The sequence below is a fragment of the Babesia bigemina genome, scaffold Bbigscaff_76758, assembly GCF_000981445.1.
Source record: "Babesia bigemina genome assembly Bbig001, scaffold Bbigscaff_76758".
In the NCBI taxonomy this organism is placed as follows: domain Eukaryota; phylum Apicomplexa; class Aconoidasida; order Piroplasmida; family Babesiidae; genus Babesia; species Babesia bigemina.
The window spans coordinates 1-18,967 of NW_012237334.1; the positions used below are offsets into that span (position 1 = coordinate 1).

At 49.1% G+C, this 18,967-nt stretch overlaps 6 protein-coding genes across 6 annotated transcripts; all 6 read right to left on the minus strand.

Moving 5' to 3' along the window:
- Nucleotides 1–10: 10 nt before the first annotated feature.
- Nucleotides 11–2,167, minus strand: BBBOND_0005720 (hypothetical protein, conserved; the record flags this gene model as incomplete). Its single annotated transcript, XM_012915398.1, has 1 exon — nt 11–2,167. A coding segment is annotated over one exon (2,157 nt), but the record flags the coding sequence as incomplete, so codon positions are not given.
- Nucleotides 2,168–2,309: 142 nt separating this feature from the next.
- On the minus strand, nt 2,310–5,807 carry BBBOND_0005730 (hypothetical protein, conserved; the record flags this gene model as incomplete). The annotated part of the gene is made up of 1 exon (XM_012915399.1): nt 2,310–5,807. The coding sequence occupies one exon, from the start codon at nt 5,805–5,807 to the stop codon at nt 2,310–2,312; it is 3,498 nt and encodes a 1,165-aa protein (XP_012770853.1).
- A 517-nt stretch (nt 5,808–6,324) lies between these two features.
- BBBOND_0005740 (hypothetical protein, conserved) lies at nt 6,325–6,894 on the minus strand (the record flags this gene model as incomplete). The annotated part of the gene is made up of 1 exon (XM_012915400.1): nt 6,325–6,894. The coding sequence occupies one exon, from the start codon at nt 6,892–6,894 to the stop codon at nt 6,325–6,327; it is 570 nt and encodes a 189-aa protein (XP_012770854.1).
- Nucleotides 6,895–8,605: 1,711 nt separating this feature from the next.
- BBBOND_0005750 (hypothetical protein, conserved) lies at nt 8,606–8,878 on the minus strand (the record flags this gene model as incomplete). Its single annotated transcript, XM_012915401.1, has 1 exon — nt 8,606–8,878. One exon carries the CDS (start codon nt 8,876–8,878, stop codon nt 8,606–8,608), a length of 273 nt encoding a protein of 90 aa, XP_012770855.1.
- A 605-nt stretch (nt 8,879–9,483) lies between these two features.
- On the minus strand, nt 9,484–10,026 carry BBBOND_0005760 (hypothetical protein, conserved; the record flags this gene model as incomplete). The annotated part of the gene is made up of 1 exon (XM_012915402.1): nt 9,484–10,026. The coding sequence occupies one exon, from the start codon at nt 10,024–10,026 to the stop codon at nt 9,484–9,486; it is 543 nt and encodes a 180-aa protein (XP_012770856.1).
- A 1,596-nt stretch (nt 10,027–11,622) lies between these two features.
- On the minus strand, nt 11,623–17,641 carry BBBOND_0005770 (hypothetical protein, conserved; the record flags this gene model as incomplete). Its single annotated transcript, XM_012915403.1, has 2 exons — nt 11,623–17,551; nt 17,613–17,641. The coding sequence occupies 2 exons, from the start codon at nt 17,639–17,641 to the stop codon at nt 11,623–11,625; spliced, it is 5,958 nt and encodes a 1,985-aa protein (XP_012770857.1).
- Nucleotides 17,642–18,967: the final 1,326 nt, after the last annotated feature.

Sequence of the window (18,967 nt, forward strand, 5' to 3'; positions counted from 1 at the left end):
TTGAGAAATTTGTTCTAATATCCCACAAGAATTGATCGATTTGCTTGCGTAATTCAATAAGCAGAGATTTCTCACCAAGCATCAATTTCAACGCTTCACAGAAATCTTTGCACGTCCTCTGCGTAGCTATATTATTTGCGATGCCACTGAGACCCAATGGATTGCCGAATGTGAAACCGTATTTATACAGATTAGGATGTGTGTTGCGGCACTGTACTATTGACTTGCAATTTTTGTCGTGATTCTTGCCGTCGAGTTTCTTTGCATCAGTGTTATCACTCTTTGACTCTATTGCTTCATATGCCTTTTTTACTTCGCATCCTTCAGTACAGCATTTTTCATAGCACCTGCTACCAGGCTTCTTGCAGGTTCCACAGCAGTCGTCATACAGTTTCTTCAACAGGTCGTAAAAAGTCTCCGTGATGTAAACGATCCAAGACAGGTGATTGGTCTTATGCTTGTTGGAATAATAGCTGTAGGTGTTTAATGCCAGTGGCTGAACGTAAAGACCACACGGCTTATTCGAGCCGGTTTTACAGTCAGTGATGCTGATCAGATCACCGTTGGCATGACTGCTTTTGTGTACTTTACTACTGCACAATGTGCTGGGATCAAGAGCTTCATACTGATTGCCGAAATATGCTTCGTTGATGGCTTCTTTGAATGCCGCTTGAGTATGCGTATGCGACTTTGTGACTTCATAAAAGCCGCCAGTGTAATACGCGAGATAACTATAATAATACGCGTATACATCACCTAGCGATTGCGGCGGTTTCTGCATAAGACACATGAAGTAACCACAAAGTTTCGTAAGTGGACTATCCTGCTTTCCACAAAATGCATCAAGCACCTTCCTAAGATGTTCACCGTTTTTAGTATGCGATGCCATAACGCTGATTTCATTAAATCCCATCGGTGTCTTACACGGTATGCCGCGATGGTTGGACACCGTGCATTCCAATTTGCAACCTGGTTTCTTTAATGAATGTGGTAAGAAGCCAGGTAAACCATCCTCTAAGTATGACTGTAACGGTGACTTTACACCGCACTTAGGGTGTAACTCACACGTTTGGTTGACCTTTTGGTTACACTTTTGGTCAGCGCATTGCTTTGAATTGCACTTCCAGTCTGACCCACCGATTGCATTGCCATACAAACAACCCCGCCAGCCGGAACAGATTTCGTCGTTGCAGCATTGGCAGTATACGAAGTAGAGCTGTTGGTAAAGACGATGCAGTATGTCTGCTAGCATATCGATGCATTGGCCGTAGCGAGAGGGGTACGAGAAGCCTTGCGAATTAGTGTTGAAGTCCACCGCGTATATTCCGTCCGCCTGTCCATGGCCAAGTATCGTCGTCAGTACGTCGTGAGCCTGATGGCATACTTCCGTCAGTATGCCTGATATTCCTCCAACGGTGATGTTCTCCGGGTAGGCAGGCAGACTATCGGCGTCGTCGGTTTCAAGCAAGATTTCGTCCCCCTCACTGTTAGCAGCGTTGTTCTCCTCCTTCTCAAACAGCTCACTGAATCCGTTAAATGACAACGGTTGGTAGACAGGATTGTATGGAAAACCGGACAACCATAGCAGCATTTCGTATACGCTCGACGGTTGCTTGGTGGCGAACATGGTACCGTAGTGGCAGACTTCGTAGTATTCGTGTAGGTGGGTGAACAGTTTCAATAGAATACCTTTACCGTGTCTATAGTACTCTTTGTAGTCTTCCCAAGATTTAAAGTCGGTAGGCTCTCTATTGAATTCACCATGATTTCTGAACACTCTACTTAAACGCACCGCGACATCTCGACCGGTGTTGTTTTCGTTGATGAGACTCGGAATTTGGTAACCGGATTTTAGTAAATATTTCTGTAGGTCATTCACATCATTATCAGTTTTCGTTTGTACACGAATTTTACGCCACTCTTTACCGCCGTGGTAGAACAAATGATGCGACTCATTAAAAAGCATCGTCGCGCAAGTCAAAAACACTTTCGCACCGTGTCTTCCGTCAGTCGTCAGAATCATATTTTGATCGTAGTCCTGCACTTTTTGAGCGCTTTCCTTATTAGGGTCTTTTATCAACCACTGACCGATTGCCGGCGAGCCCTCGTACCTACTGACGTACGCCCTCCCAAGTTCACCAATCAATTTGCGAAGTCCACCTTTCATGGCATCAGGCAACTCCGGATGATTATGACCAGCGAACGTGGATGGCTGCAGTGCGCCTATGTTAAATTAAGTTATCTCATCTTATAGTGTGCTATGTGGCTACGTGCCTAGGGCCGGTTTTCGTGTTTGCGGGGCTAACGCCTCACGCTGAAACCGGTTGCGGGATCCACGCCGGTCCATTGCCGGACGTCACTGGTGCCATCCATGCGGGCATCCATCCAGTTTGGGCTTGAGGGTCTTCTACGGAATCGTAGTCTTCTTTCGGCTTCATATCCCTCATCACTATTTTATGTGTTTCTTGGATCACTACCCTTTGTATGTGGGCTTCCATGCGATCCGATATGCCCAGGTCCCGTCTGTACTTGCTGTGCTCCTTTGTCACTATTCCCTCCCACGTCATAACGTAGGGGATAACCCTGATCTTGGTGTGCTGGTTAAACTGTCGCGCCTTGAGGTCCTCAATAAGGTCTTCATACTTCTGCTTCTTGAACTTCTCCGTATCCACTAGGTTGTCTTGATTGGTGATTCCTATCTCCACGATGGTTATGGTGTTCCTCCGCCGATCCGCCAGGATGATGTCTGGCCTGTTGTATTCCTTAGTCTTCTGAGTCTTGACCGTCTTGTCGTACGCGATCCATCCGTATTTTCCATGTACTTCACTCTCGATCTTGTGGGCGTCTATCTTCTCCTTGGGTAGTCCTATTTGCCTCCCGAGTACTGAGTGGACCCGTTTTGCTACCTCGTTGTGCCTCTTCGTATATTCTAGGTGTAGTAGTTTCTGGCACTTCGTCGCGAGGTGATCCACGTTCTTGCCGTTGTTGCATCTTGTGCATTTCTTGGACGAAGACATCCATTGCAGATTCCTATCCTGGACTTCCGCTACGTTCGCTTCTTCTTCCGGAGTGAGTATTCCACACGTCAGGTACAAGGACGACGCCTCAATGTCCAGCTTGGGGTCCTCACGCTTGGCATACAGAACCTTATGAGTTGATTTTACGTGCATTCTGTTGTACAGCCATTTGTTTTGGGCCACCCTGAGGTCCCTGAGGCTCTTGTCCGTAGTGTCCTCCATTCCGAATTCCATTCCATATCTTCCTTCCAGGTGCATCTTGATGTGAGATATGTGCGCGTATGTGTCGCGAAAATGCTGCATGATCGCAGCTCTCCTGGTTGACGTCACCTCGTCTGCTGAAAGCGTCAACCACAGTCGTAGCAGCATGGCTTCCGCTCTAAATACCATGCTGTGGAGCCCTCTCCCCATCTCTTTCCGGGGGAGGTAGAGCCTCTGTGTGTTCGCCCACTTCTTGTGTCCGTGCTTCGCGTTAATTATTCTCCGTACTGCCAGGTCGATCTTGTCGAAATGCGTGATGTCCATAGGGATCACGCCGATGTAGTAGTTGATGACGCTGAGGGCGTACTGGTTGATGGCCATCGAGAGGTTTTTCCCCGACAGCTTTGACGCAGCCAGTAGCTCCGTTCTCCTGCATATCTCCTGTAGTATTATGTCGAACATTCCGTCGCTTGTCAGTGAGTTTGAAGTCTCTGTGACTCCCAAGTACTTGTACGTTTCCGGGCCTTCCATCTGCTTGGCGATGCTGGCGCACGCCTCCGTGTTGGTTGCCGACTTGTCGCGGTTGATCCTGAGTCCTATGTCGTTGAAGAACTTCTCCACTTCTCGGCCCATTCCTCTCATCGTACTTTCCTCGTGGGCGAAGAACTTGAGGTCGTCAATATAGAGAAAGTGGTTTGTGGCGAATATCCTGCCGCCGGTCACGCTTAACTCCACCTTGGGGAAGATGCGAGTCAGGTGCCTGCTCAGCGGGTCCAAGCACAGCACGAAGAGAAGGGGCGATAGGCTGTCGCCTTGGAGAATGCCCCTCTCCACTTTCTTGTGCATGATTGTGTTCTTGTTCCACCGTATCTCTATATTCCACCTCTTGATCGTCTGCTTGATGAAGTTTGATAACCACCCTGGTAGGTTAAGGTTGTCGATAACCCTTGCCAGGTACGCGTGGTCGATTGAGTCGTACGCCTTCATGACGTCGACCCACGTTGCAAGTAACTTCCCCTTGTGCTTCTCGTTGAGCGCGATGTTCGCTAACGCGTGCTCCTTTGCACCCTGTACGTTGCTCCTCGTGCCCATCTGGTTCTCGGACCGTAGTCCCCTGCCATCGACTTCTCGCTTAAGCGTCTCCGTTGCACAGCGGGTAGTTAGCTTGTATAGGTTGGACATGCATGTGATAGGCCTGTACTGTGCGGCGGACTTTGGTTTCTTGTTCTTCGGTAGTAGGTACGTGATCCCACAGTAGAACCAGTCGTCCTGCACTTTGCCTTGCTGGCATGCCTCCTCTACTAGCCTGTAAATGACTCTGTGAAGGGACGTGAGCCATTTAATGTAGTAGTTGTAGATCCCATCCGCACCGGGCGACTTCCAGTCTCGCAATTTCTTGACGATCGTGACGAATTCCTCGTATGTGGGAAAGCCTGCCTTGTTCTCTGCCGGTGGTCTTTCGACCAGATATCCTTCACCGTTGTGCGGTGCGTTTGGCTTCACCCACATTTGCGCCCAGTACTCTATCATCATCCCCTCGTTTATCGCCGACTCGTCCGCGTCCTGCTTGTTCTCCAGTGTCCTGTAGAAGTGTCCCGTGTAGAGCTCGAACATGCGGTTGTCGTTGTACAACTCCTTCTTGAACTTGGCGTTCTTGAGTTTGTCCTGCTCCTTTTGGAGCTCCTCTTGAGTCCTGCTGATCACGTATGACAGTTCCTGCGGCTTGTCCGCGATCATGTTGTACTTGTCCATTTGGCGATAAACGCGTTTCCTATCCTCCTTCTCCAGGGGGACCTTCTGCTTGTATTTCAGAAGTAATGCTCCTATCTCCTCCAGCTCCTTGATCCTCCTCTCAGCTGCCTCCTTCTTTCCCGAGGACGACGATGGTTTTGCGCTGTACTTGTCGTAGCAGTCCTGTGCCGTTTGATACAAGATGGCTAGCATCCCCATGTCAGTGACTGGGTTGTGCTTCACGTAGTTGTGGACCACTAGATCCAGCGACCTTATCGCCGTGAAGTCGAGGGAGTCCATGGTGTGTCTTTTGTTCTTTACTGTCCTAATCACACCAGGCTCCCTCAACCTCTGTGCCATGATCCGGTCGAAATCCTCCTGCAGGGCGTTGTATGAGTCGACGTCGTGCAGCGATGCTATTTCTCCAACGTCCGTCGGTTGGCTCCGCGCTGCTTTGGCGACTACCTGTCTTGCCATCTGCTCCACCTCCTTGTGGGTCTTGTGGAATTCGAAATGCTCGTTGGCATATTCCGCGAGGACTTTCCATCCTCCTCGTGGCATCCTCTGATACTTCGTCACTACTGCCTTGTAGACGTCCGGTACCCAATGACACCATGGTCCATCGATCTGACGCATGACACAGTGCAGGAACTGTAACTTGGCATTCAGCCTAGCGTAGTTCGGCGGCATTTGTGGCGTGTTCCCGGCCCGTTCAGCCTGCGGGGCGTGCCCTTCGGGTGCCCTCGGCAACGCAGCCGTCTCAGTGAGCGCCACCTCACTGGCGGTGCCCGGTGCTATACTGTTGTTTGATTCTCTCACAGGCCCGACTTGCTCAGGTTCCTCTTCGTCCACGTCCATAAAGTCATCCGACGATATGGAATACACGGTCGGAGAGCGGCAGCCACCGTTTCCGACAACCTCCCCTGCCGGTGGCTGCAGGGTAGACAGTGTCTGCACACACACGGGTGCGCGTTCCGAGGAACTCGGCCCGGCGTTGCAAACCACGACAGGCGGCGTTTGAGCCGTGTTTCCTGTCTTTTTGGCTTCCGGTTGTTACCCTTTTGGCCCTGGGGACCGCCGTTCCGCGCTTTGTTTCCAGCGCCCTTCACAGCCGGAGTGGTTCCGGGCTGGTGTCGTTTCCGGCTTGCCTGCGGGATTGGCCGGCTTTCGCCGCCACGGCCGGCCCCCTTCGAATTTGTGGGTTTACCTTTAGGGCCCTGAACACCGCTTTGTACCGGTTTTCTGGATTCATGCCGCCTTTCGGGTTGCCGACACTCTCGGCGCCCCACGGTGGCAAGCGGAGCATCGATGTCCATCCCATCGGGGACGTCCACGTCAATAACCATGAGGTCTCCGTCCTCATCGATTTGACTGCTCAGCTGCACTTCTTGTGAGCTCTCCATTGGTACCTTGTTCGTCTATCCAGCGCGCCTGTGTGGCCGCCTTTCGCCTCGCGATGTTGCCGCTTTAATTCCACACTTTTGGCCTTCAATACACCCCCCAGTGACATCGGAAAAATTTCCTTTCTGTGATAAACCCGAGAAAACACGTTTCTCAAAGTTTCCCCCAAAATCACAGAAGATTCCAACTCCTCATGTTCCCCCTTCATGGTTTCGACATAGTCACTAGCCCACTCAAGGCACTCGCCAACTTTATTGTTCATCTGGTTGATATCATTGTGATCATTGAACATTCCAATAGCTTCAATTAAATAATTGGTGTAATCATAAAACTTCCTAATCGGTTCACTTACCTTATTATTAGACTTCATGACACCATCATTATACCCCCGCACCCCCTCGACCACCTTTCCAATCGCAATATTAAAACCTTTTTTACCGCCGTGTTTATTTTTGTTAAGAGCTTCAATTGCTTCATTAATTTGTCCATTATGCTGCCCTAAATGGCCTTGGATGTTACTGAGAACACCTGTCAAAAATCCCATCACCCCGTCACACAGCCTGTCAAGGTCAGAGTACACTATCCCCTGGCCGTCGTAGCCTTTGGAGTCTTTGTTGAAGCCGAGGAAAGTCTCGAGGCCAGAGCAGAGGTTAGTAAGGATGTTAGTAGGGTTATTATTAAAGGTGTTTTATAGGTTCAAAATTTAGTCAAATTTCTTGTCAAGCTCCCTAGGCGGCACATGGTCAGGGCAGTGGCAAGAGGTGGAAGAGGGGAAGTGAAGGGTGACAAGGCACAAGTTATTGCTATGGTTTAAAGAGGTCATAGCGGTATTATAGCGAGGTAATTCGAGGGATGTAGAGTGAAGTAGGGAGCGATGTAGAGTGGATTAGGGAGCGATGTAGAGTGGACAAAGGGGCGATGTAGAGTGGGTTAGGGAGCGATGTAGAGTGGGTTAGGGAGCGATGTAGAGTGGATAAAGGGGCGATGTAGAGTGGATAAAGGGGCGATGTAAGGTAGGTTAAGGGGCGATGTAGAGTGGAGAAGGGAGCGATGTAGAGTGGATTAGGGAGCGATGAAGAGTGGGTAAAGGAGCGATGTAGAGTGGATAGAGGAGCGATGTAGAGTGGGTAAAGGGGCGATGTGGAGTGGGTTAGGGAGCGATGTGGAGTGGATAAAGGAGCGATGTGGAGTGGGTTAAGGGGCGATGTAGAGTGGATAAAAGGGCGATGTAGAGTGGGTTAGGGAGCGATGTGGAGTGGATAAAGGGGCGATGTAGAGTGGATTAGGGAGCGATGTAGAGTGGGTAAAGGGGCGATGTAGAGTGGATTAAGGAGTGATGTGGAGTGGGTTAAGGGGCGATGAAGGGTGGATAGAGGAGCGATGTAGAGTGGATAAGGGGCGATGTAGAGTGGGTAAAGGGGCGATGTAGAGTGGATAAGGGAGCGATGTAGAGTGGTCAAAGGGGCGATGTAGAGTGGATAAGGGAGCGATGTAGAGTGGGTTAGGGAGCGATGTAGAGTGGGTTAGGGAGCGATGTAGAGTTGATAATAATCACCGCTGCTGTGACCATGACATCGCTGCCGTAACCATGTCACCGCTGCCGTGACCATTAACTTGGTCAGCACTTTGGTCAGCACTTTGGTCAGCACTTTGGTCAACACATTGGTCAACACGTTGGTCACCACGTTGGTCACCACTTTGGTCACCACGTTGGTCAGCACTTTGGTCAACACGTTGGTCAACACGTTGGTCAGCACTTTGGTCACCACTTAGGTCAGGTGCTTGGTCAGCACATTGGTCATAGCATTGGTCAACACTTTGTTCAGCACATTGGTCAGCAACTTGGTCACCACGTTGGTCAACACGTTGGTTATGGCATTGGCCACCACTTTGGTCAGCACATTGGTCAGCACTGTCATCGCTGCCGTGACCATGTCACCGCTGCCGTGACCATGTCATCGCTGCCGTAACCATCAACTGTCATCGCTGCCGTGACCATCAACTGTCATCGCTGCCGTAACCATGTCATCGCTGCCGTAACCATCAACTGTCATCGCTGCCGTGACCACCAACTGTCATCGCTGCCGTAACCATCAACTGTCATCGCTGCCGTGACCACCAACTGTCATCGCTGCCGTGACCATCAACTTGGTCAGCACTTTGGTCATCACCTTGGTCAACACGTTGGTCATCACCTTGGTCATCACCTTGGTCAACACGTTGGTCGTGGCATTGGTCAGCACTTTGGTCACCACTTAGGTCAGGTGCTTGGTCAGCACATTGGTCAACACATTGGTCACCACTTTGGTCAGCACGTTGGTCAGCACATTGGTCATGGCATTGGTCAGCACACTGGTCAGCACGTTGGTCAACACTTTGGGCAGCATCTTGGTCAACACTTTGGTCATGGCATTGGTCAGGTGCTTGGTCACCACTTTGGTCACCACTTTGGTCAGCACGTTGGTCAGCACTTTGGTCAGCACTTTGGTCATGGCATTGGTCAGGTGCTTGATCACCTCACTGGTCATGTAATTAGTCATCAATGCAATCACTATCCTGTCTAGAACATTAGAAGTCAGTTGCCAGTTAGGTGATCTGTGGGATGTGGATTACGAAAATTGCGCTAACAAATCGCTGGTATTAGCTGTAGAACGCGATGCAGAAGGGTATCTTGCGTACGAGGAAATCGCGGATGTTGCGGCCCACCGGGAAGCGGAAGATGCACAGGTCGAGCAGGATGATGGCGACGATGACGGCAACGATGACGGCGGCGATGGCGGAGTAGGGAGGGGGGGAAGTAGTTACTTCACTGCTCATGTAATTGGTCATCAACGCAATAGTTACATTGTCTAGCACATTACATGTCAGTTGCCAGTTAGGTTATTGTGATTAGCTGCGCAGTAGATACCTCACCCTGTGGAACGGCCGGATGCGGAAGTAGATCATGACGCAGATGACGACGATGATGAGGGCGACGGGGACGATGATGTAAGGGGCGGGGCAAGTAGTCACCTCACTGCTCATGTGATTTGTCATCAACGCAATCATTGCTGTCTACAACATTAGATGTGAGTTGCCAGTTAGTAATCGGTGGGATTTGGATTACGATGTTTGCACTAACAAATTGTCGAGATCAGCTGTAAAACGCGATGCAGAAGGGTATCTTGCGTACGAGGAAATCGCGGATGTTGCGGCCCACCGGGAAGCGGAAGATGCACAGGTCGAGCAGGATGATGGCGACGATGATGGCAACGATGACGGCGGCGATGGCTTGAGGGTTAGGGGGGGACGGTGTGGAGGCTTCTGGATTAGGAACGTCGATGGCATTTTCTTGATCGCTGGTGCCACGTTGTTCACTGGTCTGAGGCTCAGCACCGGGGGAAGTATGTGAAGTCTGTGGACCGGGGGGAAGGGGGGGAGGAATTTGCTTGCAGACGGGATCATCCTCTGAACATTTCTTTACACAACATTCACATTTACAGTTTTTCTCATTGCCTGCGCATTGTTTCTTACATTTTGAATCCTCGCAGTCGTAAGACCTCCGGCGTGCTTGTCGCGTTACGAAATATCCGTAACATTCACCGCAATAGTCACTCTTACATGTTTTACAACACCATGGACAACAATCACAAAAATTGCCCATTCGACATGTATTACCACAAATACACTTCCCCATCTTCTCCCTCCCTTCCCAGTCACTCAACCTGCTAACATATCAATCACCTATGCAAGCACTCACCAACTGCAACACTACCACTGCCGCTCCCAGTCCCCTCAACCTGCGAACATCAATCACCTAGAAACGCACTCACCAACTGCACACGTACCACTGCCGCTCCCAGTCCCCTCAGCCTGCAAGCATATCAATCACACAAGCAACGCACTCACCAACTGCAACACGTACCACTGCCGCTCCCACTCCCCTCAACCTGCAAACATCAATCACCTAGCAACGCACTCACCAACTGCAACACGTGCCACTGCCGCTCCCAGTCCACTCATCAACGCACTCACCCCTGTATCCCCCCAGCCCAGGCCACCGACACCCACGCCACCCAGGATACCACAGATGCCCTGAAGCGACGCATGTTATCAGCACCAACTGTCACTCCAAATTATCTACTATTCGCAACGCCATAAAAATGGCAGCGACCCGTGCGCTCAACTCCCACAGTGCAGCAGCACCGTGCTACGAGCCGCGGTATCGGCGCCATGCTGGCGGAGCGTGTCGGCTACGTGCCTATATGTGATATTAACAATCGCTACCTTGCCGCCTATAAATGCTACTTAACCGGGCCAACGCGCATTACGCCACCCTGCCAGTGACTCGCAACACACGACTTAGGTCACCCGCCGCGGCCCTCACGGCCGCCTACGTTAGCAACCAATCACCCAGCCTCACGTGACAGTGACTTAATGGACAACGCAGACACCTCTCACAGTCAACGCACAACTCAACGCACCAGGCAATCAACGTGTTACAACACCCACCAAATTACGGTTCATGTGCTCGCTTAGCACTTTGCCTGGCTGCTCGCTTACCACTTTGCCTGGTTGCTAACTTAGCACTTTGCCTGATTGCTAGCTTACCACTTTGCCTGGGTGCTAACTTAGCACTTTGCCTGATTGCTAGCTTACCACTTTGCCTGGTTGCTAGCTTAGCACTTAGCTTGCGTGCCAGCTTACCACTTTGCCTGGATGCTAGCTCAGCACTTTGCCTGGGTGCTAGCTCAGCACTTTGCCTGGGTGCTAGCTTAGCACTTTACCTGGGTGCTAGCTTAGCACGTTGCTTGAGTGCTAGGTCAACACGTTGCCTGTGTGCTAGGTTAGCACTTTGCCTGTGTGCTAGGTTAGCACTTTGCCTGTGTGCTAGGTTAGCACTTTGCCTGTGTGCTAGGTTAGCACTTTGCCTGAGTGCCAGCTTAGCACCTTGCCTGGATGCTAGGTTAACACGTTGCCTGTGTGCTAGCTTAGCACCTTGCCTGGATGCTAGCTTAGCACTTTGCCTGGTTGCTAGGTTAACACGTTGCCTGGGTGCTAGGTCAACACGTTGCCTGGGTGCTAGGTTAGCACTTTGCCTGTGTGCTAGGTTAGCACGTTGCATGAGTGCTAGGTTAGCACTTTGCATTGTCGTTCACTCATCACCTAAATTAGGTGCTATCTAGTTCACAGGTTGCCGCTAGAGTAATTCGAGACATTAGACTACGTTTGTTTGTTAGGTGAGTAGGTGAGTAGTTACGTGAGTTGCTGTGAATTACTAGTGTGAATACAATTACGGTTGTAGATACGATATCTTGGCAAGCCTTCCGACTTGCGCTGCAGCCAACAATGATTGCGCTGTAATCTTGTGCGATGACGGTATCCTCAGATGTGAGCGTATGTGGAGCACATCCAGTCTGCCAACCATTACGCAAAGAAGGTAGAAGAGGGATAGTGACCAAAGTGCGACGTTCATCCATATAAACGGCTGCCTGATGGCGAAAATGAATTCATCGCACTTTTCGAAAAGCTTACTGAAGTAGGTCGAGTTGAGAACGTTGCTAAGTTGAGTGCAGAAGTCGGAGCATTTCTTCAGCGTCGTACCCTCATTCAGAGTGAAAGGTTCACCGAAGCATAAACCGTATTGGTACAACGTTGCGGAGACACCCTTGCATTGGACAATCGAATCGCATCTGCAAACAGCGTTTGGTTTGACCTTATCAACAACACCGTGAGCTCCCTTCTTACATACGTCGCCCCGCAAGCAACCGCGACATCCCCAATCTTGGCAATTGATAGCACAGAAAGAGTTGTACAAACTGTTAAGCAGGTTCCAAAACGTCCACGGTAAGTATGTTACCCATGAGAGGTAGGTGTCAGTATTTTTGTTGGTCATGTAGTAATAGCTGTCGGAGGCAAGCGATGAGAGGTACGGCGCACACTTCTGACCGCTACATGTTGTAGTCATGGACAGACTAGACAAATCGCCCTTCTTAACGTCTTCTTTACTGTCCTTAACGGGTACAGTTTCATGCTTCTTGGAATCATGCTTTTGTTGATTGCTACCGTAAGCGTCCTCGAGTGCAGTGGTCAGCGTATCGGCGTTCTTATACAGCTCGATAGTGAGCTTGGAAATGGATGATTCAAATGCTGCACTCAATGTTTTGATGTCCGGAATTTGCTTAGGTTTATCAGCATTAATACCCCTCATTAGCGACAACACAAAGCTCTGATGCTCCGCAAGCGTTGAGGGTGGCCTGGGCACGAGACTGAATAGCGATGTATGATACGTGTTGGTAAAGTATTTTTCCAGCACGTCGCATATGTCTCTGCCTGTCCTCGTTGTCCCAGAAAAGCCTCTAAATCCAAGCGGCGTCAGGCACTGCATCCCGGGTTTATTGCCTGGACAATTAGCGCATTTGGGCCTGCACCCGATGCCACTTAGGGAATGCGGTAACCAGCCGGGTAGAGAGTCATTTAGGTAGGACTGAAGTGGTGATTTTGGTTGGCACGTTGGTTCATCATTTGGTTGGTCATTTGGTTTGTCTTTTGGATGCCCCTTACATGGCCACTTAGCTGATGACACAGTCTTGCCGTACTGGCAGCTCGACCAGCCATGGATACCCGTCGGGTAACTGCACTGGTGCATCAGGAATTTCAGCGGCGGGAACATCCTGCGTAATATGTCGAGCAACATGTCGAGGCAATCGTCGCCTTTCTGCGGATAATAGAAATTATGCGAGTTGTTGCAATAGTCGCTGGCGTACGTGGTCTCTGCGTCTCCGGTGCCCAGGACTCTGGTCAAGACGTCGTAGGATTGCGCGCACAGATCGTCAAGCGACGAGACGATGCCTTGATAGTTTATGGCGTGAGGCGCTGCATCAATGAAGTTTTTGTCAACTTGCGTTATAATGATCTCGTCCTCGGCGTTTTGCTTCGCTGGATCATCAAACAGCTCAGTGATTGTTGCGTGCTGCATTACTGGGTTCACGGGGTTATACAGTAAACCAGCGCACCAAACGAGCATCTCGTACACGGAACATGGAATGCGTTTGGCAGTGAAAGTCGCCATGTGACCAACAGTGTAATACGTTTCCAGGTGGTGATGGAGGCACTTGAGAACGTTGAGCACGTTGATGCTTTTACCTTTCTTCTTTTTACCGTTTTCGTCCTCTTCAATTGATCCACATATCTTAAAGTGTTTCTTAATATTATCCGTGTTTTGAAGTTTCCTTTTTAGGTTATTCAGTATATGGTTGCCTATCATGTCTTCATGACGCCTCAACTCGCCATCTTGAGAATTATCTTTGGTAGCCACTTTGTAACCACAACCGATTAAAAACGAACCAAGACCGCTAATACGATGTATTTGTTTGCCGTTCCATTGTGCTTCACATTTCTCTCTCAGCGTCTTTAGGTCTCCAACTAGCATCTCAAGCAGGGTGAGGAAGGCTTTGGCGACGTTTCGGCCTTCGGTCGTTAACACAGCTTTATCGGTGTCAGCATTTTGGACCAGCTCATCAAACGTTTTCCCCGAATACCTATTAACGTACGCCTTTCCCAGCACCGACGCCAGGTCAGCGAACCCCTCCTTGAACGCCTGCGAGAGCACCGTGTTGGGTTGGCCGAATTTACCAGGCGTCAACTTATTTAATTCGTCAGTAAGAGCATCTAAATTGTTACAAAACTCGTGGTCGAAGTGTTGCGATTGCACGAGTTTGGCGAGCAATTTGCGGAGGGCTTCCTTGGATGGGTCGATCTGCTTTAAGTCGGAGGTGAGATCCTTTTGCTTCTCTAGATATTCGAACGAATCTTTGAGGCAGGTATTAAATTTATTGGCCGCCTGGCTCAGCGGGTAGATTTTCCGCAATCCCTGCACAGTGAACGACGTAGCGTCAATGGCGCCGATCGCTTCAATGCTGCCGACGAACTTCTCATCGAATTTCTTCATGAACCCCTTGAGTCCGATATTCAAGTCGCTGTTAACCTCGATAAGTAGCGGTTTTAATTCGCTCTCGGTCTTCTTGGCGAATGCCCTGAGCAATGCGTCTATTGAGCTAACGTACTGCCTGCGGGCGTGGGTGGAGAGTTGTTGCTTAACATCTCCCACCTGTCTATCCAGGTATTCATAGAGCTCGTCAATGCACTTTTGTTGTAGCACTTTCGTGTCGGTGTTGATAAACGTCTCGGTGGCTTTGATGATTTTATCCAGTGTCTTGCTTTGTAGGGTGTTAAGTTGGTCATGAAGATCTTTAAGCTGCTTGTCAATAAGATTATCTGCGAGATTATCTAATTGCGAATCGATGTCTTTCGCGTGGTTCCTAACATAACCGCACATAAACTTGAGGTAGTCCCTAACGTCTGTGATATTTGTGTCTTTCAGCTTCTGAATTTCTTCCTTGATCGTCACGAGGCCTTTGACGTCGGTGTGAGTATTCATGTCAGCGGCAGTGAGGGAAACAGGATCTTTGCCAAGCATCTTGTCGAGCTCTAACAGGTAAGCGTGGACACTGTCGGTGTCTGACTTCGGACTCTTGTCAACAAGGTCCTTGACTTTGTCGGTGAAGGCGGTGAGGCTGGTGTCGACGGTGGCGCGCGATTTGTTAAAAGTCTGAGTGCCTATTGTGTCATCATTGCCAGGTTCATTAACCAGCTCTGCGAGCGATGCAAGTCCTTGCTTCTGGATATTGTTGATCGCTGAAGGAAGTTTACCGGTTGTTTCACCAAATGCCGTACTGACGTGAGTACGGTAAGTTATCAGTGTAGATGCTGTATTAACATCCACAGAACCGCTCGCTTCTGGCAATTGTCCATCCAAAATCGTCTTAATTCTCTCAGTAGCCTGAATTGATAGTGGGTTGGGACCCGTAGTATCTTTAAGCTTCTCTTCAAGAATTCTTCCAAGGCCTTTAATCTCATCCATAGCCGTCTTCAAGTTACGAATCTGACACGTTTTAAGAATGTTATAAATTTCTTTTGATAGATCTTGAGCAAGCGCATTTACCGCAGGAATGATGATTTCAAGAGCCGTCTTTAGATATTGCTGCTTTCCTGTATTAGGCTTAGTAAGTTTTTGTTTTGATTGCAAGTCAGCCTCAATGGCTGTAACGGTTGTCTCAATACTCATTGCCTGCGGAATTTTCAGCTCCATCTTCGTTACAAAACTCTGGAATTTGTCAGTCAGCTGGTCCAGATCTGTAATGCCGTGTATCCCTGATTCCGTAGCAGCCTCCGTAACCAATTGCTTAACATAACTTGGAATATAATCTCTGATGGCTTCTTTGACGCTTTTTGCATTCAGCTGCCTATGTGTAGTCACGTTCTCTCCAACATAAAAGTCAATGTAGGTTTCCGCCGTTCCATTTTTTTCATTTACAATTTTCGTAACCATTTCCTTAATATATTTTTCAAATAGATCTTTGAAACCAGTTGCGTATGCCGTTACGTTTGCTACCACTGCGCCAAGAAGGCTCGTTTCATCTTTTGCTATCTTATCAGTATGCTTCAGGAGTGCCGTTTTTATATGTTCTGGCAACTTAGTCTTGATGTAATCCAACAGCTTCGTCTTAATATGGCTTTTCACTGCCGCCAATTCCTCTTTAAGCACCCCGTCCATTACTTTTACAGCACCGATAGCCTGTACCACCAAAGCCTCAACTTGCTGCTTAGCATCAAACGCCTTCTGCCGCAGCTGATCAGCTTTATCTTGCAATACTTTCGCCGCCTGTTTAACGGCTCCTTTATCACCGGGTTGTTTCTGGTCATCTCCATTCAACTTCTTGACAACCTCATTACACTTCTTCTGCGCCAATCTAACAGCCTCCGTGCCCGCTGCTTTCCACTCATCCAACTCGCTAACTTTGGTGCCGAGTGCCTTCTCAAGTTTCGTAATTTCAGCAAGCAGACTCTTTTTATGGTTGGGATTTTTGCTTCCCGCATCCTCATCGATTTCTCTTCTAATTTCTTCCACTTGTTTGCGTAATGTTTCCTTGATGATTTTTTTCGCCTCCTCCATCCACTGCTTTAGTTCCTTCACCAACCATTCAAGTTGCAAATTCATTGCTCTGAGTTCCTTCAAAATCAATGTAACAATGTTTTTCAAATTTGACACTAGCGTCGTTACGCGCTCACAAACGTTCTTTCTTACGCCACTTCTTAGGTTTTCAAGCGTATCTGTCGTGACCTTAATCGTCGCATCTAGGTCACTCCGCTCCTTCTGAGCCAAGGTCCTAAGCCTCTCGCTCTCGTGCTTAACATTGCCAATGGAATGTCTAACTTTAGTTTCTATTTTGTCATTCAAGTCGGTAATAGATTTATTCATATCTGTTTGTGTTTTAAGATTAAAAGCTGTGTTGAACGTGTCGGCTGCCTGCTGGCATTCCGTCAGTTTATCTCGCATCTGTCTCTCGGCTTGCTCAACTGCATCATGTGCAGCGTCTTGCGATACCTGAATAGCATTAAGACCATCAAGTAACGTACCTTTTTCTGCCTTGACGTATTTTAAGAGTGTCCTTATTGGATTTCTAATGGAGGTATTAGACTGCTCCACTGCCTTATTATACCCCCGCACCCCTTCGACCACCTTCACAATCGCATCATTAAAACCTTTTTTGCCGGCGTGTTTATTTTGCTTAAGTGACGTAATTGCATCATCTAAAGTATCTTTATGCTGCCCTAAATGGCCTTGGATGTTACTGAGAACACCACTCAAAAATCCCATCACCCCGTCACACAGCCTGTCCAGGTCGGAGTAGACAATCCCAGAGCCGTCGTAGCCTTTGGAATTAGGGTCGAAGCCTAGGAAAGTTTCGAGGCCGGAACAAAGATTCTCTAAAAGGTTTTTACAATTGTCTTCTTTAGTCAATCCTTCAAGACTCTTTTTAAGATTTTCAACCTGAGACAACTTGGAGTCAATGTCCTTATAAGCCTGGGACTTGGGATAGTCACTGTGCTGTTTTTTACACTTATCAAGGGACTTTTCGAGAATTTCTAAATTAAGAGATTTTTTGCCATTATCAGATTTTTGACGTTTTTTAGAATCTTCAATTTTCTTCTCGTAGTACTGACAGTAAGTCTCCTTATCAGAGTATTTGAAGGGGCAAGAAAGCTTAGATTTTTCGGCTTCGAGGGACTTTTCAGCCTTTTCAATAGCCTCCTCAATCAACTTTTTCAAAGCTTTGGCCAACTGGTCAAGACCATCACCATTACCACCATTCCCATACCTAACCTGGATCAACCAGTCGATAGACTCAGTCAGAAGGGTAGTGAAGGGTGTCAAGGCACAAGTTATTAGGATGGTTTCCAGAAACCATAGCGGTATTATGGCGAGGTAATTCGAGGGATGTAGAGTGGACAGAGGAGCGATGTAAGGTGGGTTAAGGAGCGATGTAGAGTGGATAAAGGGGCGATGTGGAGTGGGTTAGGGAGCGATGTAGAGTGGATAAAGGAGCGATGTAGAGTGGATTAGGGAGCGATGTAGAGTGGGTTAGGGAGCGATGTGGAGTGGATAAAGGGGCGATGTAGAGTGGGTTAAGGGGCGATGTAGAGTGGATAAAGAAGCGATGTAGAGTGGACAAAGGGGCGATGTGGAGTGGGTAAAGGGGCGATGTAGAGTGGGTTAGGGAGCGATGTGGAGTGGACAAAGGGGCGATGTGGAGTGGGCTAGGGAGCGATATAGAGCGGATAAGGGGCGATGTGGAGTGGGTTAGGGAGCGATGTGGAGTGGATAAAGGGGCGATGTAAGGTGGATAAAGGGGCGATGTAGAGTGGGTTAGGGAGCGATGTGGAGTGGGTTAAGGGCGATGTAGAGTGGGTAAAGGAGCGATGTGGAGTGGGTAAAGGGCGATGTAGAGTGGGTAAAGGAGCGATGTAGAGTGGGTATAGGGGCGATGTAGAGTGGGTAAAGGAGCGATGTAGAGTGGACAAAGGAGCGATGTAGAGTGGATAAGGGGCGATGTAGAGTGGATTAAGGAGCGATGTAGAGTGGGTAGAGGGGCGATGTAGAGTGGGTAAGGGAGCGATGTAGAGTGGATAAAGGAGCGATGTAGAGTGGATAAAGGAGCGATGTGGAGTGGATAGAAGAGCGATTAGAGGAGGTTAAGGGGCGATGTGGAGTGGATAAAGGGCGATGAAGCGTGGATAAAGGGCGATGTAGAGTGGATAAGGAGCGATGTGGAGTGGATAAAGGAGCGATGTAGAGTGGATAAGGAGCGATGTGGAGTGGATAAAGGAGCGATGTAGAGTGGATAAAGGGGCGATGGAGAGTGGGTTAAGGGGCGATGTAGAGTGGATTAAGGGGCGATGTAAGGTGGAGTAAGGAGCGATGAAGAGTGGGTTAGGGAGCGATGTGGAGTGGGTAAAGGGGCGATGTGGAGTGGATAAAAAGGCGATGTGGAGTGGATTAGGGAGCGATGTAGAGTGGGTAAGGGAGCGATGTAGAGTGGGTTAAGGGGCGATGTAGAGTGGATTAAGGGCGATGTAGAGTGGATAAGGGGCGATGTAAGGTGGAGTAAGGAGCGATGAAGAGTGGGTTAGGGAGCGATGTGGAGTGGGTAAAGGGGCGATGTGGAGTGGGTAAAGGGGCGATGTGGAGTGGATAAAAAGGCGATGTGGAGTGGATTAGGGAGCGATGTAGAGTG